This window comes from Leptosomus discolor, chromosome 3, assembly GCF_034619465.1.
Source record: "Leptosomus discolor isolate bLepDis1 chromosome 3, bLepDis1.hap2, whole genome shotgun sequence".
In the NCBI taxonomy this organism is placed as follows: domain Eukaryota; kingdom Metazoa; phylum Chordata; class Aves; order Leptosomiformes; family Leptosomidae; genus Leptosomus; species Leptosomus discolor.
The window spans coordinates 52,414,463-52,425,649 of record NC_141393.1 but is presented as its reverse complement, the minus strand read 5'-3'; the positions used below and the strand labels follow the sequence as shown (position 1 = coordinate 52,425,649).

The 11,187-nt window shown below is 46.2% G+C and overlaps 1 protein-coding gene and 1 long non-coding RNA gene across 3 annotated transcripts; one reads left to right on the top strand and one right to left on the bottom strand.

The window, feature by feature from the left end:
• Nucleotides 1–2,167: 2,167 nt before the first annotated feature.
• MMACHC (metabolism of cobalamin associated C) lies at nucleotides 2,168–10,181 on the bottom strand. The gene is made up of 4 exons (XM_086463076.1): nucleotides 10,086–10,181; nucleotides 5,547–5,741; nucleotides 5,018–5,170; nucleotides 2,168–4,463 (listed from the first exon to the last, which is right to left on the bottom strand). The coding sequence occupies exons 1-4, from the start codon at nucleotides 10,179–10,181 to the stop codon at nucleotides 4,134–4,136; spliced, it is 774 nt and encodes a 257-aa protein (XP_086319202.1). The 3' UTR covers nucleotides 2,168–4,133.
• LOC147415861 (uncharacterized) lies at nucleotides 6,299–9,387 on the top strand. 2 transcript variants are annotated; one of them, XR_015183420.1, is made up of 2 exons: nucleotides 6,299–6,401; nucleotides 9,110–9,387. It is a non-coding gene; the product is annotated as an uncharacterized LOC147415861 (long non-coding RNA). The 2 variants fall into 2 exon arrangements; XR_015183419.1 differs by lacking the exon at nucleotides 6,299–6,401 and adding an exon at nucleotides 7,473–7,529.
• Nucleotides 10,182–11,187: the final 1,006 nt, after the last annotated feature.

The following is an 11,187-nucleotide window of genomic DNA, read 5'->3' as shown; positions in this document are numbered from 1 at the left end:
TTGCTTTCTGAAGCAAACGTGATGGATGATCCATCACAGGATATATATGACAGGAAGCCAGCCTAACAGCAAAAAAGTCTCACAAATACACTTGTCCATTTTGGTAGATGAATTTGTGAAAGTTAAGGTTGCAGAGGTACAGCTGGCACTCCGCTGCATTAAACTGCACTTCCCCTTAAGCTAGAACTTTGGAACTGTTGCTGCTGAAATCAGTATTCAAAGCTAAGTTTTTAAATGGAGTTTTTGCATGGGGCTGAACAAAGACTGCTGATTCTGATTTTTTTTTTAGTCAAATTCAAGTTACTGTGTATTTTCAGTAATTAACCCATGTTAAATAATAGGTACACCACCAATAGTTTTGGTCACAAATTAATAAAGACCATGTATGCTATACTGAATGAGTAAAAAACTATGCTTCTGACCCAGAGGAGGGCAATCTAGCCCTAAAAGAAAAACAAAACAAAACAAAACAAAACCTTAAAAAGAAACCCCCAAACCAAAACCAAACCGGAAGAGTGCACTGCTCTCTCATAAGATTGGCTGGTTTTGTCTGACACACCAGCACTGATTTATACAGCAAACCACCTTTAGTCTTCCATAGTTTAGAGTAAGACAGGACTGTTAAAAGCCACCCTTTTTATAGAAGGAAATAAGGCAATATCAGGAATTAAGTTTGCCAAACTGTACTTCATACCCCAGAGAAACAGTGCTGCTTCTTGCACCACTGAGATGTAACTGATTTAACTAGTACAAAAAAAAGAAAAGAAACACCACAACAGGGTTTTCTCCAGTGTTTTTCCCTTACTGAGCAATAATCCTGACAGCTGCTTGTCACCAGATTAGATTGTCCTTTGGTATTTTCTGTCACATCTTTAATCAATAAAAATCTCAGTTATTTTAAGGTTAATGGAGTTAAAAAAGGAAATTTTAACTGAAGAAGATGAGTAATAAATGTTACGTGCATGAACACATTAAAAAGATGTTAATTCTCCACAGAATATTTTATTAGCTTGAAATATACTGAATATCGTGTTGCTAAAACTGAATTAAAATTCAAGCAGCTTTTAATTTTTTATATTTTTACTGTTCAGCTCTCAAATATTCACCCTACTGGTTATATTGAGGACAAAAGATACTTCGATAAATGTTTAAAAATTAGGATTTAGAGGAGAAACTTAAACTTGTCTAAAAACATAAAATGTGATACTTGAGCTGGTAAATCTATCCAAGTATTTGCAATTACTTGTTTGACATTTGCAAGTGCTGAAAATAAGAATGCGTTCATAATGCCTCAGGATCCAGATCTGTTCCTCACCATGTCTAGTCTTGTCCCAAGAGATGAGATAAGTCAAACAGGTTCTTAAATTCCAATTTTGTAAGACAAAGACCATTATGCTCCAACTAGCAAGGAAAGAAAATGACTGGCTGCAGCTGTGGATCTCGGGGACATAGCTAAGAGAAAGCCAGTAAGAGCCAATCGAATTCACTCCAAAATGACTGTAGTAGGAATGGATATGTCATTGAATATTTGTACTCTGTTCTGCCTGATGTAACTCCATTGCCAGAAGCACAAAGAACACGGATTTGCCCTTACTATGACTCAGTATTCACTAATAGGTTTTAACAAATATGAATTCCAGTACTTACAGGTATTAACTTTTAAGTTACTGAGGAAAAAAATGCCTCAAATATCAGTTACATATCGCTGGACACCTTGAACTTTCTGTTACGGCAAGAACAGAGGAAAAAATGAACGTGCATTGTTATGTGCTTGCTGTTAAACAATCTTGCTGAAATGAGCTGGGAAAGATAAACATGTATTAGACTTATTCATCATGTGATCTGTGTTGGTTTTTTTATATCCCAGATGAGTCTGCCATAGTAGTTTACTAACTTCTACTAAGATAACTAGCTTTTTCTTTTGTTTTCAGATACTGGATTTTGTGTGTCTTAGGTATTATTTTCAGTATGCTAAAAACACAGTGACTGATTCTCACTTTAACATATTTAGCTCTCCACAAGTTAATCGTTGCATTGTTTAAAAAAAAATACTCAGTACTGAGGGTTACTTACAACTTTGTGTATTTTATTAACCAAAATACCATCTGAAGAGAAATTAATTACAAAAATGGAAATTAAAATGGCTATGGTAATCTGTTTAATAAATAAACTAAGACAAAATATTAAATATTTGTAAGAAATCAGCTCCAAAATAGCAAAATATTTTACTTTAAATTGTAAAAAAGATAACTCTGATTCAATTCTGTATTTATTCTTCTAAGAGAATCAGTATTTTTTATGTTATTAATATGAACCATATAATCAAGTCCCTGTTAAATTACAGTTCAGTTGGAAAGTTCTGGAAGGTCAACCAACATTTCAACCAGAAGTAATTCTATAACAAAAGAAGAGAATTTAAAAAAAAAATAATTATTTTGCTTAACTTAAAAATCACAATACCACCATCACACAGTAAGTCAGGTGTCTGCCTTAGTCAGATGTGGTGAACAAAGCATGGAAAGCAACAAAGACTTTTTTGTAACAGCAAATACACTGAACAAACCCAGTGATCACATGCTCATTGCTCTGTTTACAGGAAAACAAACTTGTTATGCTGAATTTTGATTATGCTTAGTTTGTAAATAAACTATGATAACCTGTATCAAGCAGTGACTTAGTGGGAGGGCAGCGTCAGTGTCTCAGTCTGAAAAAGGTTACGAAGGATCACAACACAAAACAAAAAGAAAGGGCTCAGGTCTGCAAAGTGTGTATTTTTGCATCATCATGTTGATACCACAGAAAGGGGAAAAGTACTTAGCAACTTGCAGTAATGCACTGCAGTCAAGTAACAAAACTAGCATCAAATATTATTTTAATTTATTATATTATTTTAATGAGGCCTGAGCCTCAAAGTGCTCAAAGATAAATTAATTCCTGATTCCCAGTGCCACTGTAGCCTCAACAGGATAAAGTCATCTAAAAAAAAGGTTATGTTTCTGTCTGAAGATGTTTTATCCAGCAATATAAGTAACACGAATGCTATGAATATATTCTTTTTTTTCTCTGCTTGTTTGCGTGTGCATGTGACAATGCTTCACACAATGGTTTTTACAGGCGTGCAGGTTTACGGTCTCTCTTGTATAGAAAGTACAACACGAAACTATGGTAGTAAAATGGGGAGGGGTGTGGCGTGTGCTGGCACAACACGGATGAATATGTTAAATAAAAACCTCATCTACCTTAGAAAAAAGGTCACAAGAATTGTCTTTTTCAGTCAATTATCTTACCATGAGTAAAAACTCCACTCACGTAGACATTATTCAGCATCTTTCTGAAGACTGTAGTCGGCTGCTCTATAATGGATAAATGCTTAAAATTGACCTAAAGACATCACCTTATTCTGAGAAGCTGACGCTGGTGAAGAGGAAACAGCAAACTCGAGCTGTGACTGTGACCTTTGTACTGTCCCTTTCGCAACTACCCTGAAGGAGGTGGCTGCCGCTGGCTCCATTTTCCCCACTCCTGCTCCATGTGCGGGACTCAACGAAACAATCTCTGGAGAATTTTCTTTTGAATGTTAAAGAAAGGAGACATTCACTCCAAGTGAAGGAATACAGGGCAAATTTTCTTTCTGAGGAAGACAAGACTGAAAAGACTGAAGGCTTATTCCCTAGGGAGATATATGACACAGAGTAACAAAATGCTGCATACATCTAAAAAAGTATCTGCCCTACGTTCAGACAAAAAAAAAAATTTCCGAGGACAAGGGTGGAAAATTAATTTTTTTTTACTCTTACACAGAATACACCCAAAAATGACTTCTCTAATAAGCAGCACAGGTTTTCCAGTTGCCAGGGTGTCTGAACTTTTCCCAACCAAAGGCTAATTGGCATTTTACCAGGCTGCCAAAAGACACACCAAATCAGCAACACCACAGAACAAAGGGCTCCCACCTTCCTCCAGACCACAAGTGCTATGATGCAGTGCTCCCTCTCACTCCAAGAAGCTGATGTTTGGACTGAGATGCTGCACGTGCTGCTTGGGTTTGCTGTCTCTGTATCAGCACGCCATCCTCCTCAGCACCGTGGAAAAGAAGGTGCTGATGAGTTACACTTTGCTTGCCCTCTGCCCCTTCATGGAGCCATGTTACTCAGTGAAATGTGTTTTTCTTGGGCTTCTTGTGTCAGCCCTAGCAGTCTGAATCTCTCCGCTGGAGGAGTGGCAAAGTAGGCTTTTTGCTCCTCTGAATACCTTTCCTTCACTTCAATTATGTCCCTGTAGCGGCCATCCTGCCAGTGGAAATTGAATTGCTCCAGCAACTCGATTCTTTTCTCCTCTGTGCTCACACAGTCAACAGGGGCAGACTGTTTCAGGAACAGTACCTGAATATCTGGGAACAGGAGGAGACCCCGGATAGCAAACCAACCACCATACTTGGGATGGATACATACGCCATAGATCTTCTGGAAGAAAAAAAAGAAGGATTTAGGATGTTTCGCTTTGTCTCTAATAATGGTTAGAGTTCAAAGCCTCAAGCTTTGATGCATCTTCTCACACTCCTAGCCCTCTGTTGGAGTGCTATACAGAGAAGAAAGTAAAGCTCTTCCCTGAACTTGAAGCATTGCACTTCATTCCCATTTTCCTGCGTCCACACACACACCACTCTGTAATGTGGTGAGAGGTCCCTTTTTGAAAAATCTAACACAGAAATTAACCACAGTGCAATTTTTTTTTTTAAAAATTTATAATGCTTCAAGCCACAGGTCTTCTTTTACATTGAAATTTATTCTCCTGTCTAAGTAGGCTTAATAGATCAAGATATTCTTCTCCATGTATGCATCTCCCTACCACCCTGAAGAGTCTTGGAAGCTTCCAAATCCTGTCTGAAACACTTTATGCATCTATATGTGATCTGAACTTTGTATTTCCCTGCAGGAAGAACTAGTGAGTAAACAATAGTTGTATGATTCAGTGATTGCAGTTTAGTGTTTCTTCCCAGACTGTGTTTTTGCCTCACCTTTTTCCCCCAAGGATCAAGCTTCACATCCTTCCTTTGGTAGTAATACGCAGCTCCAGCAACATGGGCAGCTGTCTGTGCCAAGAACTTGGGCTTTCGGCTTGGCAGAATCTCGTAATCAAAGATGACATCCACCTTCTGGTCAGGGAATTTCTGGGAAAATGAAAAAAACATCAGCCCAGGCTCATGGAAAAAGATTTGCCACTACAGAAGCACTGGATGCTAGCAAATCAGGCACATATGAAGCCTGCAGATTTACACATCCTGCTACTGAAACCTATCAGCACGCTTGTGGCCTTGGGTTTTCAAACTATGACTGTAAAGCACTCTACATTGCTACAGGTGGTAATGGCAAAGAGACAGAGTATGCAAGTAAAGCAGGTCAACAGCCTGTGATGCTCTTGCCATCATGAATAACATTTTCCCCTTCTAAAGAGCAAGGGCAGGAACCTGGAAAGCTTTGTCTGCTGCTCAACCCAACTGGTTATACGCCACAATAGTAAAAGGAATCAGCATTTCAGGTTCTTACCTCCTTCACACATGATAAATGATGAGAAACACATTGATCCACAGGATCCCTGATTATTTTCAACCGTTCTTTGTTCACAAAAGGTTTAAGGGCTTTGTCAAACATTGAAGGCGTGCTGAGGACCACGAAGGCCAGTGTGTCATCTGAGTAGGGGAGGTGAAAGGCTGGCTGGAGAACAGCATTGTACCATCCAACCTTTGGCAAAGAAAAACAAATCTCCATTAAAACAGGGACACCACTCTTTTGCTAGTGGGCATGCAGGAATTTTAAAAAGTGGAAAGAAGTGTAGCCACCTTAATTTGCAACCCAGATATGCAGCCTGCCTAGTGCCTTCTATTCAAACCATGTTTTGCATACTGGGATTTACAGCTTCTGGAAGCTGTACTGTGAGCTGCATGTGAAAGATAAGAATCATCCACTGCATTCAGCTCAAGACTGCCCTTTAACCAGCTCTGCTCAGAAACCGTAGAGGGAAGTAGAGCAACTAGTCTTGCCAATGCAAATCAGATGTTTTGGTTTATATAAAGCTTTTACAGGTTGTGGGTTTTTTTTTTCTCAACTTCGTCCAGAAAGAAACTGGAACTTGTGTTTTGTCATGTGACAAGTTGCATGGTTTATTTCTTCAGTGGGAAACATGTATGTGTGGACATGAAGGATGTGAAGCTCCTAGCAGTGCTAAAATCCCCCACAACTGTCAGCTGTAGTGTGTGAATTGTGACACAGCCACATTTCGGTATTTGTTTCCAGGGCTGGATGTGTTATAATGCAGTCCAGAAACGAAGGATGAAGCCAGGGCAGCAGGAAGACAGGACCAGGAGGACAGGGCTCAGAGCAACAACTGCCATGGAGGAGGAGGTAATGGCTGAAAACCCCTGTACTCCACTACTAATGTATTGCACAATAACATCAGTCTTTTTATAGGTTATGACAACTCCCACTTTCCTGGGGTGCCCTAAAGACCAGGTCTAACATTCAGAAAGATACCAATTAATGGAACCCTAACATTTAGTCTGAAAATACAAGACACTGGTCACCTCTAAATATCAGTGAAATTAATTTAAAAGTGACTTTACAGGTGACAGTGGCAGCCAGAAGGCTTGCTTGGATGAGCAAGGAGCTCCTGGAAACATTCAAAGGGAAGAAGGAGGTTTACAACATGTGGAAAAAGGGACTGGCCACTTGGGAGGAATATAGGAATATTGTCAGAGAATGCAGGGATGCAACGACGAAGGCTAAGGCCTGTTTGGAATTAAGTCTGGCTAGGGATGTCAAAGACAATAAGAAGGGATTCTTCAAATACATCGGCAGCAAAAGGAAGACCAGGGAAAAGGTGGGCCCCCTGCTGATCAAGGCAGATGCCCTGGTGATGGAGGATGCAGAGAAGGCAGTTACTGAATGCCTTCTTTGCCTCAGTCTTTACTGCTAAGGCTGGTCCTCAGGAATCCCAGACCTTGAAAGTAGGAGAGAAAGTCTGGAGGAAGGAGGACTGCCCCTCGGCCAAGGAGGATTGGGTTAGAGATCTCTTAGCTGGACTGGACACTCACAAGCCCATGGGCCCTGATGGGATGCACCCACGAGTGCTGAGGGGGCTGGCAGACACTATTGCTAAGCTGCTCTCCATCATCTTTGACAGGTCATGGAGGACAGGAGAGGTGCCTGAGGACTGGAGGAGAGCCAGTGTCACTCCAGTCTTCAAAAAGGGCAAGAAGGAGGATCTGGGGAACTACAGACCAGCCAGCCTCACCTCCATCCCTGAAAAGGTGATGGAACAGCTTGTTCTGGCTGTTACCTCTAAACAGATGGAGGAAAAGAAGATTATCAGGAGTAATCAGCATGGATTCACCCAGGGGAAATCATGCCTGACCAACCTGATAGCCTTCTGTGATGGCATGACTGGCTGGGTGGATGAGGGGAAAGCAGTGGATGTTGTCTACCTCAACTATAGCAAGGCTTTTGATACTGTCTCCCACCACATCCTCATAGGTAAGCTTAGGAAGTGTGGGATAGACAAGTGGACAGTGATTGACAACTGGCTGAAGGACAGAGCTCAGAGAGTTGTGATCAGTGGTGCTGAGTCTAGTTGGAAGCCTGTGACTAGTGGTGCTCCCCAGGGGTCAGTAGTGGGTCCGTTCCTGTTCAACTTATTCATCAACAACCTGGATGAAGGAACCCTCAGCAAGTTTGCTGATGACACTAAGTGGGAGTGTAGTACCCCAAGGGAGTAGTAGCTGACATGCCAGAAGGCTGTGCTGCCATTCAGCAAGACCTGGACAGGCTGGAGAGCTGGGCAGAGAGGAACCAGATGAAGTTTAACAGGGGCAAGTGTAGGGTCCTGCACTTGGGAAGGAATAACCCCACGCACCAGTACAGGCTGGGGGTCGACCTGCTGGAGAGCAGCTCTGTGGAGAAGGACCTGGGAGTTCTGGTGGACAACAAGTTGACCATGAGCCAGCAATGTGCCCTTGTGGCCAAGGCGGCCAATAGTGTCCTGGGGTGCATTAAGAAGAGTCAAGCCAGCAGGTCAAGGGAGGTTATTCTCCCCCTCTACTCTGCCCTGGTGAGGTTGCATCTGGAGTGCTCTGTCCAGTTCTGGGCCCCTCAGTTCAAGAGGGACAGGGAGCTACTGGAGAGAGTCCAGCAGAGGGCTACTAAGATGATGAGGGGACTGGAGCATCTCTCCTATGAGGAGAGGCTGAGAGACCTGGGGCTCTTTAGCCTGGAGAAGACTGAGAGGGGACCTTATCAACACTTATAAATATCTAAAGGGCGGGTGTCAAGAGGATGGAACCAGGCTCTTTTCAGTGGTGCCCAGCGACAGGACAAGGGGCAACGGGTACAAACTGGAGCACAGGAAGTTCCACCTCAACATGAGGAAAAACTTCTTTACATTGAGGGTGACAGAGCACTGGAAGAGGCTGCCCTTGGATTGGGTTGGATGAGCAAGGAGCTCCTTCCCTGGAGACATTCAAAACCCGCCTGAGCGCAGTCCTGTGTAACCTGCTCTAGGTGAACCTGCTTTAGCAGGGGAGTTGGACTAGATGATCTCCAGAGGTCTCTTCCAACCCTGACCAAGCTGTGATATGGAACTAAGCTTATTATAAAGATATATTCTTGTATCAACCTCAAAGTTTAATCAGTTTTGTAGCTCTTGTTTAAGACGTTGAATCAAGATGTTACAAGAAATTACAGAGATGTGAATCTAAGGCTTGCTGATGTCCCAGTATACATCAGTCAGTGCACCAGGGCTAGCTGTATGAAAACTGAATCTAGAGATACAGTGAGCACTATAAGGTTTCCCTCTGGTAGCTATAATTGGGTTTGATCAGGGTTCTGCACCTAATTCTTCTGCAGTGTTTTGGGAAAGCAGGGTTAAACTCTCCTCCAAATTCTGGATATTTCACTTCTCTCAGCGCCTCATTCCCTTTTACTTTCTGTCAGATTGAGAATATAGCAGGAAATACAAATATTTCAAGTGACAAATAGAACAATCCCCAAGGAAGGGAGGGTCATGTTTATTATGGATTGATTTGTATTTGACTGTAGATTTGTATTTGATATTACAGATTGCCCCCGGGGAGCGCAAAGAAGGAGCACCTAAGTTTGGTGGAAACTATACAGTCTGAGCCAGGGGACAGCAGAAGAGGCTGCCTCAGTTAGAATCACACATTAGATTGGAAAAGACCTCTGAGATGATCAAGTCCAAAGCTGCAAGGGACAGACCCCCTTCAGTGGACAGAATGAGCCCAGTGTCAGCAGGCCATGTACAAACGGATGAGGTAGCCTGCGCTTTAATGTACAGGTGCTTCTACATTTAGATTAAAATTTAAGCTTGCTTAGAGGACTTTACTCTCTGCAGGTCCAACTCTCCTGACCTTATTGGACTAGGACCAGCATAAAGGACCTGAGCAAAGCTCTAGTTCGGCTGGTACGCCGCCGGTGCTAAGGCACAGCGACAACCTTGAGCTTCGTCCCCGGGCAGGCCGAGCAGCCCTCTCACGCTTGTCCATTAACCCGCGCCAGCAGCAGTGCCACACGGCTTCTTGGTGCGTTTCCAGCCCCAGCCCAGGAACTTCTGCGCCGAGGCCCAGGCCCCGGTCAGCCGAGGGTAGCTCTGAATTCCCCGAGACTCCGGCCGCCCCCTTTAGCCGCACCCCCGCCCGGAGGTGCGCCGCAGCAGCCTGCCTTCACTCCGCACTCGCTGGATCGCTGCCCCCCTGCGCCGGGCCCCGGGGAGGCACTGCCGCCTGCCGTCGGCCCTGCGAGTAGCGGGCGGCCGGTGTACAGGCTAAGGCGTGAACTCGGTGGCGCAGGACCGGCGAGCCTCAGCCCACGGCGGCTGCGCGACGCCTGCCTGTCCCCCGCCGAGGCTCCGCCCGTCCCGGCCCGAACCGGGCCGGGCCGGGCCCAGGGTCACCGCCAGCTGTGGGAACCGCCACCCTCCCTCCCTCCCGCGCTCCGCCCACCCCACACAATAGTGACGCCGCTCCAACTGACGTCGGCGCAGGCAAGGTCACGGTGAGCCGCGCGTGACGTCAGTACCTTGAAGGCGTGCACCTCGAAGCCAAAGGGGCCCAGGGCGCCTCGCAACCGATCTCCCACGCGCTCCGCCATGCGCCCCCCCGCTGCGCGCGGCATCACGGGCAGGGCAGTTGTGACAGCCCTCCGGCGCGCGGGGCACCATGGGGGGCACGGCGGGAACTCCCGCCCGATACGCCGCCCCGTCTCCTGGGCGACGGGCCTCCGCGCAAAGCATCCTGGGGCTTGTAGTCACGCTTCTCCTGCCCCTACGCGCGAGCTCTCCCGGCGGGGACTCCACGTCCCAGCGGGCTCCGCGCGCAGGGCAGGGGGCGGAGCCACGCGGGGCCCGGGCTGCAGGAGGGGCGGCCCCGGCTCCCGACCCGCGGCGGGGCCGCTTGGGTGGGCGCTCGGGGGGGGGGGGGGTGGGGTGTGACCGTGACCTTCCCCTGTCTCCGGGGCGGCAGGCGAGGTTCCACGGGATCGGGTGCAGAGCAGGGTGGCGCTGCCGCCGTCGGGGTGTCGCGGAGCCATGTTTGCTCCGCTCGTGTTCCCCGGTAGCAGCCGGCGAGCTCCCGCTGCAGCGCGTTGCTCCCGTGGTGGACGGGGCTTGGGCCGGTAATCTCGGTAGGCGTCTGCCATCCCTAACGGCTGCGTGCGATTGCGTAGTCCGAGTGGGAAAGGGAAGAGTATTTCGGCGCGCCCCGGCCGGTTTCCGCGCTCTTGGCTGAGGCGGGTGTAACGGTGCAGCAGGCCCAGGCGGGCTCCTTCCTTCTCAGCCCCTGATGATGTCTGTTGCTTTAGACCCGCGGTGGGTTTGCAGCTGGACAGACGAGGCCCCGAGAAGGCGGCAAGGCGGCGGCTGAGTAGCGCCTACCTGGCACCGGCAGCCACGTTGCACCTGCGTGTGGAGCCAACAGGCATCCCATACCAAGGCGGTTTGGGTGCTGTGGTGAGGTCGCCTCTCTGTTAAGAGCAAATTTTCCTAGCATAGTTGCGCAGTGTGCCCATCTGCGCCGTACCACTCCGTGTTGTACGTATTTTTCTTTCATCATACGCTGTTTGAAAGCCCCACCTTCTTGTGTGTGTGGGTGCTGCTCACTAAAATAGTTAGCAAAACCTCAAT